Source organism: Chlorocebus sabaeus, chromosome 22 (assembly GCF_047675955.1).
Source record: "Chlorocebus sabaeus isolate Y175 chromosome 22, mChlSab1.0.hap1, whole genome shotgun sequence".
NCBI classification, from domain to species: Eukaryota; Metazoa; Chordata; class Mammalia; order Primates; family Cercopithecidae; genus Chlorocebus; species Chlorocebus sabaeus.
Window position 1 is genome coordinate 76213946 of NC_132925.1, and position 16841 is coordinate 76230786.

The 16841-nt window shown below is 36.9% G+C and overlaps 1 protein-coding gene across 2 annotated transcripts in view; it reads right to left on the minus strand.

Moving 5' to 3' along the window:
* The window catches only part of SYNPR (synaptoporin), a 332629-nt gene that overhangs the window by 48423 nt on the left and 267365 nt on the right, over nucleotides 1-16841 (minus strand). For both annotated transcript variants that reach the window (XM_007984863.3, XM_007984864.3), the window contains one exon: nucleotides 2600-2798. In XM_007984863.3, coding sequence (XP_007983054.1) covers nucleotides 2600-2798 — 199 coding nt within the window. The remainder of the gene's footprint in view (nucleotides 1-2599; nucleotides 2799-16841) is intronic.

Below are 16841 nucleotides of genomic sequence, written 5' to 3' on the forward strand. Positions count from 1 at the left end.
CTGTCTGTACCAAAAAATAGAAAAAATTAGTTGAGTGTGGTGGTATGTGCCTATAGTCCCTGCTACTTGGGAGCTTGGGAGGCTGAGGTGGGAGGATTAATTGAGCCCAGGAGGTGAAGGTTGAAGTGAGCCGTGATTGTTCCCCTATACACCAGCCTGGGTGACAGTAAGATCCTGTCTCAAAAAAAAAAAAAAGAAAAAAAAATTGATATTTAAAGTAAAATTATTGTATCAATTTTTAAATGTATCCAATGGAACAGTTACTTGATATTCTGTTATAATTAATAGATAGTCTCTTATAATTAACAAGTTATTTAATAGGTGGAAATTTTATATCTTCCTTTTGTTCTCTTTGAATTTGTATTTTTATTATACTTCCCTCACAGAATTATAGGATGATATAATTTTTTTTCTGGAAAGCATATTATTAATTACCGTATTTTTTTTTTTTTGGCCACAAAAATATATATACAGATTTAAGTTAACTGTTTAATTACTTGTGATCCTAAGACTTTAAGTATTAAATTTCTTTTGGGTTGAGTGATCATTACAAGTATTATTAATGCATAATTTTCCAAAACAACAAAAATATATTATAAATTTAATATGTAATTATTAATTTTAAAAAGTAGCCACATACAGTGGCTTATGCCTGTAATCTCAGCACTTTGGGAGGCCGAGGCGGGAAGATAACTTGAGTCCAGGAATTTGAGACCCTATCTCAGCAAAAATATGATGAAACCTTGTCTCTGCAAAAAATACAAAAATTAGCTGGGTGTGGTGGCATGCACCTGTTCTCCCAGCTACTTGGGAGACTGAGGTGGGAGGATCATCTGAGCCTGGGAGGTGGAGTGAACTGTGATTACGCCACTGCACGCCAGCCTGGGTGGTGGCATGAGACTTTGCCTCAATAAAATAAAATAAAAAGTAAAAATTTTATTGAAAATTTACAATTCTTAGATGAATAGGCTGTTTTAGTCCATTTCGTATGCCTATAACACAGTACCTGAGACTGGGTAATTTATAAAGAAAAGAGGTTTATTTAGCACATAGTCTACAGGCTGGGAAGTTCAAGATTGTACAGCCATGTCTGGTGGCTTGTGGTGAGGGCCTTGTGCTGTGTCAAAACATGGTAGATAAATGAAAGGGGAACTGGGTATGTGGGAAAAGGGATAGAAGACAAAAGAGGCTGACTCAATTCATAACAACCTGCTCTCACAAGAACTAATACAGTCTTATGAGAACTAATGCAGTCTTTCAAGAAAGACATTAACTCATCTTAGTTATCTAACCGGCTTTAAAAAGCACTGCCTCCTAACACTGCCACATTGAAGACCAAGCTTCAACATGAGTTTTGGTGGGGGATAAACCATATTCAAGCCATAGCAGTTAATATGTAATTTTTTTGACAAATATTATTTATTTACAGAATAGTACATGATTCAGCATAAATTTCATTTCCATTTTTCCTTTTTTAGATGTAAATGCTGAGAAAGCTTGTTTGCATAAATGAGAACAAATGGAGTTTTGTTACAGCAATATCATTTATTACTTTCTTTTTGAGTTATATGTCCCACATCACATAGTAACCTGTCACCAAAAATTATTTTTTAATTATCAATCAACTGATGAGCATACTAGAATTTTTAATTTTATTGAAAGCCAAAAAATAGTAAACCTCCTTATATCCAAAAAAGTGTATTAGTCAGGCATCAGAATCACTCACTTTTGTCAACACCAACACCAATATTTCAATGGTCCCCTTTTCAGTGTCCCAAATGTTTTATATTCTGTAAATGTACTGTGTAGTAAGACTTGAGTTGGTAAATAAGGATACTTTTCTTTTGTAAAATGGGAGTAGTTGATTAAGAAAGACGAGAGCAAAATCTTTTCAGATACAGGACATACTCAGGAAGATAGAGTTTGGGCAAATGCACACGTAAAGGGTGAAATTTAAAATTTATTTCCTTAAAATTATCCAGCCTAGGCACCCTCTTACAGGTTTTGTGTCCCCTTAGGTGTATGTGTGTTTATGTTTAGAAATGCTGGGCTATATTGATTTCACTCATATGAGTCCTTGGACCATTGTATAAGTCAACAGAAAGTGAGGTTTAGGGTAAGGAATTGGTAGGAAAAAGACATAGATAGATAGATATACAGAGATGAAGAACTCCATCTTCAAACTAAACAATTATTAATATATGCCCATTCTATATACTAAGGGAATAACATATTTCAAATAAGCACAGGTCACACTGTCTAAATAATCAGAAAAATGGTTGACTAACTCCATAATGCTGGAATTATAAATAAATCTACAGCAAGCTTCACTGCTCTCTCCTTAATCTCATGAGATTTCTAATCATTTATTTCAGAGGGGTTTCTAGCAATTTGGGTGATATTTTCCCAGCCCAGGAGCACAAGAGAGCGACAGACATCATGTTTTTGTTGTGGCTTCAAGAGATTTGGTTAAAAAAAAAAAAGGGATTTTCTTTCAAACACCTACCCCAAGGGCTCAGGTAACTCCAAAGTCCTTCAAGCCTTAGTAAAAAAAATTAGAAGGAACAGAAAAAGTTATTTGAAAAAGAAAACCACTTACAATGAGTGGGCCCCGGTTGTTTTCCCGGTATTTGTTCTGGAAGAAAATGTAAACGACAGTGGCGGCCAAAGAGTAGAGGAAGGCGAAGACAGCGACAGTGACGAAGAACTCTGCTGAAGACGAGGAGTCACCAATCAATGCCAGCTTCTGCCGTTCCTTTCCCTCGCAGGTGGGCACCTCAAACGTCACCTGGTGCAGCCTAAATTGCCAGATTTAAGGAGACATTCTTTAAATGCAATGGAGACGAAAATAGATGACTTGTGTCTACATCTTCTAAAGCAAAATGGGATGTGATCTGGAAGTTTTAGTGCGTGCCTATGTAACATATTCATGAAGAAATTCACAGACATTATAGCTAGAAATGTGGAAATCAATATTGCAGCGAATCATCATTTAACCGGTTATCATAACAGCTAGTCACCCTTAGGTAGAGGGGAGGAGGGAATAGGAAAGGGAACCTGAAATCGTGATAAATTAGACTATGGCATCCCCCTGCTGCAATTCTTCAGTGCTTCCTCTCTTTAACAGGGCTCACCAGGCCTTACCTTGGTGCCCCTAACTGTATTTCCAGCCTCCACCCCTGCTGCTCTGTCCTCCATCACCCTGTTTCAACTACATTGGCCTGCTTTCTGTTTCTCAGTTATGACAAACATGGTCCTGTCTCCAGGTCTTGTTGTTGATTGTTCTCTTTTCTTAAATCACTCTGCCCCCTGACATTTCCCATGGCTGCTTCCTTGGCATTCAGGCATCAGCTCAACATCTCCTGAGAGATGAGAGCCTTTTCCTACCATTAATCAAAAGGAGCTCCTTTCCTTTAGGCATTTTCTATTACATCACTCTATTTAATGTCATTCATAGCACTCACTGCCAGATAAAGCTGTCTTGGTAATGAATTTGATTACCTTTTTTTTTTTTTCAGTCTCCACTGCCCACGCAACTGTGAATATCATTTCTCCATGATGGTGGGAATCTTGGTTTTCTTTTTCTCTGTGATCCCAAACACCTGACATTTTTTAGGCACTGAGTAAATAGTACTTGGATAAATGATTGCACATTCTTGGTTCTGTAAGATGGCTGATAGATCGTAATTTGATTGAACTTTTATAACTTCTATTTTAGTGAGTAAATTCTATCAGGATAGCATGCAGGCTCAATAAATTACTGGATACAGACAAAATAAGATGCTCTGGGCAATAGTTTCAGCTCAGTAAATAACACCTAAGGAAGATGTGTTATAGCCAATATAATAGCTCAGGGTGTGAACTGGAACTAAGTTGCGAACTGTAATTTAACATAGAGGCCAAAATTTTTATTCAGAAATGATAATTAGGGAGGCACTTGCAAAAAGATATGACTGAGGCTTATTTATAACAATAAAGTGCCACTTGGAAAATTAACTATAAAAGTAACAGTGATGATAAAGCCAATCACGAACCTCATAATTCCAACTTATGCTTAGGAAGTATTTTTCTTACTAAACAAAACTCAATCCCTTTAAAATGGATTTGGTAGAAGTCCTAGCCAGAGCACTCAGGCAAGTGAAAAAAATAAAAGGCATCCAAATAGGAAAAGAAGTCAAACTGTCTCTCTTCACTGATGATACAATTTTCTGTCTAGAAAATTCGAAATAATCTGCCAAAAGCCTACTAAAACTGATAACTGATTTTAGTAAGTTTTTGATATAAAATCAGTGTACAAAAATCAGTAGCATTTCTATACACCAATAACGTCCAGACTGAGAGTCAAATCAAGAGCACAATCTCATTTACAATAGTCACAAAGAAAATAAAATACCTAGGAATACAGCTAAATAAGGAGGTGAAAGATCACTACAAGGAGAAGTATAAAACTCTGCTGAAAGAAATCAGAGATGACACAAATAAATGGAAATACTTTCCATGTTCATGGATTGGAAGAATCAGTATCACTAAAATAGCCCTATTGCCCAGAGCAACTTACAGATTAAATTCTATTCCTACCAAACTACCAATGTCATTCTTCACAGAATTAAAAACAAACAAACAAACAAACAAACCAAAAAAACCCACTATTCTAAAATTCACATGGAACCCAAAAAAAGAGCCTGAATAGCCAAAACAGTCTTAAGCAAAAGGAACAAAGCTGGAGACATCACAATACCCAACTTCAAACTATACCACAAGGCTAGAGCAACCAAAACAGCATGGTACTAGTACAAAACAGACACATAGATCAATGGAACAGAATAAAAAACTCAGAAATAAAACCACACATTTATAACTATCTGATCTTTGACAAGGCTGACAAAAACAAGCAATGGAAAAAGAACTCCCTACTCAGTACATGGTGCTGGGATAAATGGTTAGCTATATGAAGAAGAATGAATGAAACTGGACTCTTACCTTTCATCATATAAAAAAATTAACTCAAGATGGATTACAGATTTAAATGTAAGACTTCAAACTATAAAAATCCTGGAAGAAAACCTAGGAACTACCCTTCTCAACATTGGTCTTGGCAAATAATTTTTGGCTAAGTCCCCAAAAGCAAATGCTACAAAAACAAAAATTGGTAAGTGGGACCTAATTAAACTGAAGAGTTTCTGCACAGGAAAAGAAATCATGAAAAGACCTACAGGACCGGAGAAAATATTCACAAATTACGCATCTGACAAAGGTCCAATATCCATAACCTATAAAGAACTTAAACAAATCAACAAGAAAGAAATGAACAGCCCCCATTAAAAATGAGCAAAAGACATAGACACTTCTCAAAAAAAGACATAGGACTGGGCATGGTGGCTCATGCCTGTAATCCAAACACTTTGGGAAGCCGAGGTGGGGCGGATCACCTGAGGTTGGGAGATCGAGACCAGACTGACCAACATGGAGAAACCCCATCTTTACTAAAATTATAAAATTAGACGGGCGTGGTGGCGCATGCCTGTAATCCCAGCTACTCGGGAGGCTGAGGCAGGAGAATCGGTTGAACCCGGGAGGCAGAGGTTGCCGTGAGCCGAGATCGCACCATCGTACTCCAGCCTGGGCAACAAGAGTGAAACTCCGTCTCAAAAAAACAAAACAAACAAACAAACAAACAGAAAAGACATAGAAGTGGCCCAAAAAGCATTAAAAAATACTCATCTTCACTAATCATCAGAGACATGCAAATCAAAACCATGATGAGATAACATCTCACACCAGTCAGGATGACTATTCTTAAAAAGTCAAAACCAACAGATGCTGACAAGACTGCAGAGAAAAGGGAACACTTATGCACTTAGCCACCATGGAGAGCACTTTGGAGATTTCTCAAAGAACTTAAAACAGAGCTACTATTTGACCCAGCAATCCCATTACTGGGTATATACCCAAAGGAAAATAGATCATTATACTAAAAAGACCCATGCACTTGCATGTTCATGGCCATGCTACTTTACAATAGCACAGACATAGAATCAACTTAGGTGCCCATCAATGGTTGATTACATAAAGAAAATGTGGTACATATATGCCACAGAATACTATGTAGCTGTAAAAAAAGAATGAAATTACGTTATTTACAGTATCATGAATGGAGTTGGAGGCCATAATCCTAAGCAAACTAAGGCAGGGACAAAAACTAAATATGCATGTTCTTGCTTATCAGTAAGAGCTAAACATGAAGCACACACGGACATAAACATGGGAACAATAGACACTGCAGAGTACTAGAGTGGGGAGGGAAGAGGACATGGGTTGAAAAGCTACCTATTGGGTACTATGCTCACTGCCTGGGTGCAATATTCCCAGGTAACACACCTGCACATGTACCCCCATATCTAAAATAAAAGTTGACATAGAAAAGAAAAAAAAAAACAACAGATTCGTTGTGCACATCATCTTCCAATTAAGATAATAATGATAATAACATAATAATAGCAATGAACATATTGGGGTATTTCTTATGGGCCAGAAACTAAGGCTTAGAAAGATTAAGTAATTCGTTCTAAGCCACATAGTTAGTAAATGTCAGTCCAGGGGTTTAAATCTGCATCAAACTCCGGAGCCTGATTTTTAAACTTGTTTATGTTAAATAATGAAGACATTAACTAGGATATATTTACTTTTAAAGTGAAGCTTATGGACCTCTGACATTAGAATTACTAGGGACTATGTTAAAAATGTATATTCCTGGGCCCCATCTCAGATCTACTGAATTGAAAGCTCTAGGGGTATGCCTAGCTCACAGCTAAAGCAGGAAAATCCAGTCCCCTTCAGTTCCTTATTTCTCAAGTCCATTTGTTTTTGCTTGTACTGTATATTGCACTTTCCCACAAAAATCCCCTTCCTTCCTTCCTTCCTTCCTTCCTCTTTCTTTCTTTCTCTTTCTTTCTCTTTCTTTCTTTCTTTCTTTCTTTCTTTCTTTCTTTCTTTCTTTCTTTCTTTCTTTCTTTCTCTCTCTCTCTCTCTCTCTCTCTCTCTCTCTGTCTCTCTCTCTCTCTCTCTTTCTTTCTCTCTCTCTTTTTTTTTTTTTAACGGAGTCTCGCTTTGTCGCCCAGGCTGGAGTGCATTGGCTCGATCTCGGCTCACTGGAAGCTCCGCCTCCCGGGTTCACGCCATTCTCCTACCTCAGCCTCCAAGTAGCTGAGACTACAGGAGCGCACCACCTCGCCCAGCTAGTTTTTTTGTATTTTTAGTAGAGACGGGGTTTCACCGTGTTAGCCAGGATGGTCTCAATCTCCTGACCTCGTGATCCGCCCGCCTCGGCCTCCCAAAGTGCTGGGATTACAGACGTGAGCCACCGCGCCCGACTTTCTTAACAAACATAAATGTGTACAGCTCCAACAAAATTCAGGACAACAGAAGCATCCATTGTGGTTATATTGTAGAGCCCCTTTCCCACCCTTGCCAGTGATATTAGAATATTCTTCAACAGTTTTGCCTGTAGAAATACTGAAAAATGAAATAGATTTAAAGGTAATCATGTCAATTATTCTGATGCAGGTGATTTTCAGATAATACACACTTTTTCTCACTATTTAAAAAAATGTGGCATTGACTTAATATGCTTTCAACGACTTTATAGTTCACATAATAGCTAGATGCGGCCGGGTGCAGTGGCTCAGGCCTATAATCACAGCACTTTGGGAGGCTGAGGCAGACTGCTTGAGGTCAGGAGTTTGAGACCAGCCTGACGGACATGGTGAAACCTCATCTCTACTAAAAATACAAAAATTAGCTAGACGTGGTGGCAGGCACCTGTAATCCCAGCTACTCGGGAGACTGAGGCAGGAGAATCACTTGAACCCGGGAGGCAGAGGTTTCAGTGAGCCGAGACCGGGCCATTGCACTCCAGTCTGGTCAACAAGAGCCAAACTCCGTCTCAAGATAAATAAATAAATAAATAAATAAATAAATAAATAAATAAATAAATGCTGGGGCTACAGTGGGGAATAAAGAAGAGCTGGAATGGTGCCTGTCCATGTTGAACTTAAAGTTTAGAGAGAAAAGATGGGTTTTCTGAAAGGAACCTGAGGCTAGTCTGGGGGTGGGGTAGCCAAGGTAAGATTCCCTATGTAAGTGACTTTTAGGCTGGAGCTTTAAAGATAATAGGAATTACCCAGATCAAAAGTTAAGAAAGAAAGCACAATGAGATACTACTTCACATCCACTAGGGTGACTACAAAAAGAAAGATTATAAGATTGGAATTAAAAATGTTGGTAAGGATATAGAGAAATGGGAACTTTCACATGTTGCTGGGGAGAAGGTAAAATGGTGCAGTCACTTTGGAAAACAGTCTGGCAGTTCTTCAGGTAGTTAAATATAGAGTTATAATATGACTCCATTCCAGCAATTCCACTCCTAGATACATACCCAAGAGAAATGATAACATTTGTCAATACAAAATCTTGTACAAGAGTGTTCATACAGCATTATTCATAATAGCCAAACAGGAGAAACAACTGAAATGTCTATTAACTGATGAATGAATAAATAAGATGTAGTTTATTCATACAACAGAATATTATTTGTTAATAAAAATAAAGTACTGATACATGTTACGACATGGATAAGTCTTGAAAACATTACGCTCAGTGAAAGAAGCTAGTCACAAAAGACCACATATTCTATGATTCCATTTCTATAAAATGTTTAGAATAGATAAATCTATGGAGACAAAAAGCAGGTTAGTGTTTGCTTAGGACTGGGTGGAGGATGGGAGAATTGTACAGTTTAAATGGGCAAATTGTATGGTATGTGAATGATGTCCCAATAAAGCTTAGAAAAGAGGAAAGAACATGTACCAAGCTCCTGCATAGGCAAAGGGTGTAACACATGGGGGAATACAATGTGGCTTGGGAAACTGGAAGAGGGTGGGAAAGGGAATGGTGGTGCAGGATGGGGTGGAAAAGTAGCTGGGGGCCCCCATTGTGGGGCCTTGTTGGCCAGGTGGCCAAATTATAGATTTTGGCCTTAATCTTCAGACAAAGATTAGAAAGATCTTCTTAGAATAAACAGTATGTAAAACAAAAAAACCATGTCACCTGTTGCAATTATCTGCACCTGATGCTTTCCAGGTGCCAGGCTGCACCCCAGGATCAGCATGTCTCCAATGCACCTATTCCTTCAGCTGACATGCACAAACTAGGTCTGCAATCTTTGTGTGTGGTGGGGACAGTGGGCAGGGAGAGAATAAAATATTTTTAAAAATATGCAGTCAGCCGAATAGCAATATTTTGCCTATTGCTGACTTATCATGTTGACTTAAAGAAATTGTTAATTGTGCTTATCTGTATAAGGCAAAAAAAATTACTAAAAGATCTTATTAATACTGATGATGTGTAGCTGGATATTTAGCCTACCAGCCATACTCGGATAAAAAAAAAAATAAATATATATATATATGTGTATGTATCTATGTATAGATACACACACACTTATTTGTATATATACACACATACGTATGTATATATCTTGTGTGTGTGTATCTATATATAGATATATATACACATATGTATATACACATATATATAACTATAGCTTAAAAGAGCTTATATATAAGAACTTTATAAGTTCTTATAAGCAAAAGGCATATATATGTATAAATACATATATATTTATTTATATATTATATATAAGTTCTTTTAAGCAACAACTACATATATGTATAAATACATATATTTTGTATTTTGGGGGAAAGTGTATAGTCAGCATACGTTTTGTAGCTGTAATAACTTTGGAAGCAAATACTCATTCAGAATCTAAACAAGGAAAAAATTTTCTAAACAGAGCATGTCATTCAACAGAATATGGATGCTGACGGGGCCACCTCTGATCTTGTGAGGAACTAGTCAGGGAGAAATTGCTGAAGATGCAAAAGGTACCAAATTCAATTTGTTAATTTCAAATGTAAAATTCTCTTCTTGGCTTGCCCGACCCAATCAAGAGGTAATTGAATTTCACTGGGTTTTGCTGCATTGTGTCTATCAATGAAAGGCCTCCATTTTAGAGTGGTTTCTTAAAGAAAAAAATGTACCAATGTTTAAATGGAGTCATTTAAAACATTGCACTGATTTTTCAATTAAGTTAAACAAACTACTGAGTCGTCATAGTTTTAAGTTATGTTTGTAGGGCCTGGAGTAATATTAAATGCAACTATCCAGGGACTGATGGAAGACAAGTGGCATTGCTTTATTGATAGAAATATTTGTAATAACAACCACCAACATTTTTCAACCTAGGCATTGTGCTAGGTTCTTTACCTACTTGTATCTAATTTAATTCTCATAACAACTCTCTTCAGTGGGTATGATTGCTATTACCATTTTACAGAAGAGGAAACTGAGGCTTGGAAAGGATAATGACCTTGCCTGAGGTCATGTGGCTAGAAGACAGCAGAGATGAGTCAGGAATGTAAGCAGTGTAGAAGGAGCCTACACTGGCAAGTACTGCACATGTCTGCCTCTCTGCTTTAAAAATTACAGCATCCTTAGATTTCAGCTGAATTTTTCTAAGCAAATGACCCAAGCCAGCTTTCCCGTGCCATCTCATCTAATGGTAGACTGATAGTCTATATACTGAATAAGATTCTAAACCAATGGTCATTCTGCTACCACCTTGAAGGATGTGAATTTGGCATTGTACAAGGTACCCAGCAGTGATAGAGTTGAATCCCTGTGAAATGACCGATAGAAAGCCATTAAAAACTTGCTAATTTCCAAATCTTGTCCTGGGTTATTCTAACATTTGCCTCAGAAACAAGTAAAGGGTAAATGAACCTGACTATATCATGTTGTGAAATTGTGATAACTGTGGTCTGATTTTTTAATAGAAAGTGAGACATTAGGTAAAACAAAGCACAGATTTATCTTTAGGTAGCACCACACTATTATGGTCATCTGATAATAAGACCTTTGAAATTATTGACAAAACCGTTTACTAGGTGTGGAAGAAAACAGGACTAACGCTCCCACGAAATGACATGTCCCAAGGGCAGTGATCCAGCCCAGGAGCAAATGTGGGAAGGATTAAGGTGTTGGGGAGCAGACTGCTGTCATTGAATTTCTGATAGCTGGAATTCAAGATCAGAGGGCAATTGGTAAATTGTAGCGCTGAGTATGTTTTCTCTTTACCTGATTATTTTTCATAGGCCCTGTTTCAATTTTGTTTACCAGTCGACAGGAACTTTAATCCTTTTGCTCCATTTTTATCCATCTCTTCCCAATATGAACTATTGGCACTTACCTGATTTTAGATTGCCTTGTTTTTAGCCAGCCATATGTGTGTGTATATGTGTAATAAGTGTGTTTGTGTGTGCAGTTACAGATACACACATACACTCTTACTCAGCGTACATGATTCACAACATAAATCACTACAAAATCCTGAGAATTTACATAGCACTGTCACACACTGCATCTCATTTTTCTCCCAGGTAACCCCCCCAACACACATTATGCAGATAGGGAAGCTGGAGCTCAGCTATCTCAAAAGAATCACTAAAGATCACCTGTTGGCACAGAGTAGAGGAAAACTTAGCACTCAGGTTTTCTGATACCAGATCTTAGTTGTTTTACTTATGACCCAAATTTCATTTCCACGTTTTCCAAGCCACTGACTTCTCCATTATGCTCAAGTTTTTCATTAATTCAGTAGAGATTTATTGAACTTCATGTGCCAGCCATTAGAAACGGATGGGGAGACAATGAACTATGGGGAATGAGTGTGCAGATTATCTGGAAGGTTGAAAAAGACAAATCCTTCTCTGTTCCTTCCACCGGTTTTCTTACTGTACCCGAAGCATGGTATTTGGTGATGCTATTTAGAATGATGATGGTGATTTCACTTCTACTGCTGGATGCCAATCAGTGATTGACATTCATTGAGCATATACTAGGCCAGGCACCATGCCAAATGTTTTCATATATTATCTCACTGAAACATTCAAATTTGATCAAGTGGTTACTATTAAGTTATTGCATGTTAATTGTAGGAGCAAGGAGAGTTTTTGAAGTAGGGCCTTGAAATGGAGTCTGTATGACCCCAAAGCTCTTGCTCTTAACCTCCCATACAAAAAAAAAAAAAAAAAAAATTCAATGCTATCAATTGTTTGTATCAGTCACATATTTGCTGACTTCTTGCACCATTGAGAGCTTTTCTAATGGCCTTCTAGCAACTGACTCTCACTTGTTACTTTCAGTCCTTTCTCCATAGGACAGCTGTCATAGGACGAATGTATGAGAACTGTGGCCATTGTTCCATTGCTCCACTGGCTTATGGATGATTCAAAATTGGGCCTAAAAACTCACGCTGATTGGAATAAGATTCTCCTTTATGCCACCAGCACCTGACAAGGCACATTACGCTGTCATCAAAATCTGGGGAGAGAATCTGCCTTCCCAGAGTCTCAGGTTTAGGATCTATTTGGGGTAGAAAAGGCAGACAAATTCTAAGTGGGGATTGAGAACAGACCTGGGAAATATGCACATCATGGTGAGAACTGAGAGAAAGCTCCAGCAATTGGACTCAGGTTGCTTAAGTCAAGAAAAAGTTTGATGTCTTCAGTTTGCAAAGGGGGAATAGAGAGAGTGGATCTAAAATGTAAGACTCAATTGTAGAAGGTGACAAGGATCCATGTATCTAGGATACCTTTATTGAGAAAAAAGGTCATTACTAGCATTTATCCAACATCAAAGCAAACAGAAATATAAAACAATCTAGTACACACATATTTTTCCAGGAGAGCCTCAGGGATTCAAATGATGCTATTTGTTTCCAGGAAGGTTAGTGGACATTGAGATGACTGTACCTACATTCCCATATGCCAGACTCAAGAGATGAACTCCATATCTTCAGTTAAATGGCATTTTCCAGGCAGCCAGAATCATTTTCCCAGACATTTTTTTTCTTAACCTTGGTTGAATCAGAAACTGTTTCATCTCCAAGGCTTGCAACAACAGCATGCATGTGCTAAAAATGTTTTCTTTAAAAAGAAAAAATCTAAGTGAAACACAAAGTGCTATACTTCTGCTTTTCAACACAACAGAGGCATTGCTCCTTGATTTGCTTATGCATTAAGTGTCTTAAAGTTTATTGTCTCCATAGGAGGAACTTTGTTTTTCATAAGAGGAAATTTTCATTACTTTTTGTCCTCTCCACTTTACCATTAGAGACAATGATTTTTTTTTTTTTTATTTTGAAGACAGTAGTAATAAATATCGAGCACAGGGAGTGAGCTAGACACTGGAAAATGCAATCAAGATTACTGCAAACAATACTCTTTTCTACAGTATTAATTGCACTCAGACATGTGAAGATAAGGCTGGAAAATTACTGTTCTCCCCTCACCCCCAACATGTAGCTCCCATTTCCATGTGCCAGAAAGATATTTATCCAATTTATTGAAAGTGTATTGCACTTTTAAGAAGGATCTTTTCAAATTTCACTCCTCCCTACAGTTTGGATTTACACAGATAGACATTTCAACATGAAACTGTGGACTCTAAGGTGATTAAAAAGGAATAGTTTACAAAGGCCAAGGTATGATCTGGAGTAAAAGGGAAGTAAAACTCTACGAAACCCTTACAATGACTTGCAAAGAGGCATTGCTGTGCTCACTAAGCTATGATTTATTAATTTTGGTTTCTTCAAATAGAATTTGAGTAATGGAGAACTCAGACTCCCTCTACGTTTTCAAATTAAAATAGATAATGAGGTCGTTATCTGTATATTTCAGGGAAAATCCTTTCTTCTCTGGTTTGCTTTCCCTGAGCTGTGGTACTCTACCCAAGTGAATTATGAAACAAAAACAGTCCTAGAGTTGATTTTTAAAGAAGTTTGAATGTCCAGTTGACAACTGCTTATTCATCTATTTTATTTGGTTAGTATAGAAATGTATCAGGAATAAACAATTTAAAGTCTTTGATTAAAAGATATTTACAACATTTAGAAACATACAGGTAACATAGAGGAAGGTGGCAGAAATCTGACCTTTAGTTTAGAATTTAGGTCAAATTGATTGTAATCATTAATTCAGTCAAAACGTGCCATTTATAAAAATTCAACCAATACAGCAGTGTTTATAGGAGGAAAAGGTAAGGTTCTTCATAATTTAATCTCCAATGTTAACAACTTAAAACACTGAAATTAAACACAATCTTTAATATACTATTTACTACCCAATAATATGACCTGTACATGCCTTGTTTTTTCAAGAAGGATCTGCCTTATTCTTTTTAACAGTCATATATATACAGGACTATGAATTATCATATTGTACTGTTCTATATGTTACGTAGTGAAGGTTCTATAATAATTTTCTCCCATCCAAGTACTAACCAGGCCCGACCCTGTTTAGCTTCCAACATCAGATGAGATTGGGCGTGTTCAGGGTGGTGTGACTGTAGACTACATTAATTTTCTAGATAGCCTCATATTAGTGGACATTTTGAATTTATATGTGCTGCGTCATGTTACATAACTTTTGTTAGATTCTTATTCAGTTTCTTCACTCCCAAAATGTTAAGATTTACTAAACCTCATCACTTTGGTGACCTAGTGCTAAAATGGAAATAAGAGCTGGGTTCTAAAGGTTTCATTCAGACCATTTTACATTTTGTCCAACACGATAAAACCAGTTGACAATTCCTCCCCCTGCCCATTAGATACTTCATCTAGTCTCACACCCAGGGGGCAACATAGGAAAGAATATTCAAGTATTAGTCCCAGCAATGCAATGTTATTTCCAGTACCCTTCACTTCTATTTGTCTCCATTTTGTGTTCAATGAACAACTACCCTTTTACATGTGTTTTTTTAAATTCATAAATCAAAGGCAATATAAAGCATCTCTGTCAATATTCAGCTATGTGACCTTGGAGTGTTTCCGAGCTTCAGATTTCTCATCCACAAAATGGAAGAAATAAAAGCCCCATATTCATAGGATTTTCCGTGTGTGTGTGTGTGTGTGAGGTTTGAATGAGATAATGCAGTATATTGTACTTGTCATGGTGCTTGAATGTAATTGACAATTACAGGTGCTACAAATATGTGAACTGCAAGGAGTTTCAACAGTTCACAATTAAAGATGTAAGTCTGATTACTAAAGTTGATTTAAAAAATCCAAACTCTTTTAGAAAGTAGATTTTAAAGAACTGGAAACACACATATTCTATTACTATACAGTTCTGTCAAAAAGTCCCCCGATCAAGCAGTTATTTGGTCATTTTCTGATATTGCTTACTGTCATTTCATTCTTCATGTAATAACTGGCTTCACTAAATGCTCAGGGTAGGCAACTTCACAGAACTCTTGCTGGGTAGGAAATTCAATATATATGCCGGATTATAATGAAATAAATAGTAATCACTTATGCATATAGAACAAAATACAATCTCCTTTAAACCACTGAAAAGCTATTATCTTGTCAAGAGGCTTTGGAATTGTACATTTTCAATTCTTTAGTTATTAATATCACCATAAAGAAACAAATCCTTTTTGAAAAAATGTCCTAGATACAAGAAAACATTGTACATTTTGTTTAACTAGGAACAGTTTGTTAAATATATTTATCAGCTGGGGATAGGAAAAGTACCCTTTATCGTCAGTACATATAATGTCATTCATGTCTCCAATGCTTTGCAGGTGACTAGGAGATTAATCACATAATTTTCAAGTTGCATTTGTAACATGACATGTAAGAATTCATTTTCCACACAGCAACCAGGAATATTTTAAAAGCATAAATCAGACCATGCCACTCCTCTGTGTAAAACTCTTCTCCGATGGTTTCCTCTTGTACTTAGTCATATTCAAACCCCTTAACATGGCCCACAAAGACGGACATCACTTGGATCATGGCCATTCGTTTGCTATCATCATGCCCACTTGCTTCTTTCTCTCACTAGAACACACCCCTCCACCCACCTTATTCCCAAGGTCTTTGGATTAACCCCCATATTGTCCATGGCCAGCTTCATAGGGGAAGGCAATGTTTAGTGAAGTACATTCTGGAGAGTGCAGAGCAATAAGTCAAGTACAGTGTCTAGGGCATTGAGGAAGGGTAGAGGACAAGGGCTACCTCCTGCTTATCCAAGCCAGTGTCCTGAACTTCTTTCTCCAAATAAATTACCCCAATTTGGACACTTTTTCAATGAAATGCAGTTTTATACAAAGTCTAGCAAGGGTTTGATTGGAAAGACTGGACTTTTTAATGAGGTCAATGACACCAATCTAGTCATAGGAGGGTCAAAAAAGTCTTTACAAAAGAAAATGGTATTTAATTATTGGAAAGGGCCCAAAAACAAAAACAAAATAACTGAAACAGCAAGCAACTTCTTTCACTTACAGATTAAGATCTATCTTCTATTGATATTTTTCCTCTTGATTAGCAGAATATTTAAATAGAACAGAATCTAAACTAAACTTCCTCTCCTGATAATTAAAAATGTCTAAATCATGTGACTATATGCTACAAGTAAGTCTTACAAGTAATTTAATATTCAATAATTTTGTTTGACTTCCTAGAAATTCTTAATGCTTCTGACAACTCCAAATCCAAGATCCTCAAACTGTAGTTTGGAATGTCTAAAACTCTTTCAAGGGATCCGTCAGATCAAAATTATTTTCATGATAACACTAAGATGTTGTTTGCCACTTTCATTCTCACTTTCTTACAAGTGTATAGTGGAGTTTTATAGAAGCTGTATGATGTAAGAAGCAGCTATTGTTCTGACAGTTCATGGAATATGCATTTGCCTATTTTTATATTTTATAAATTTATC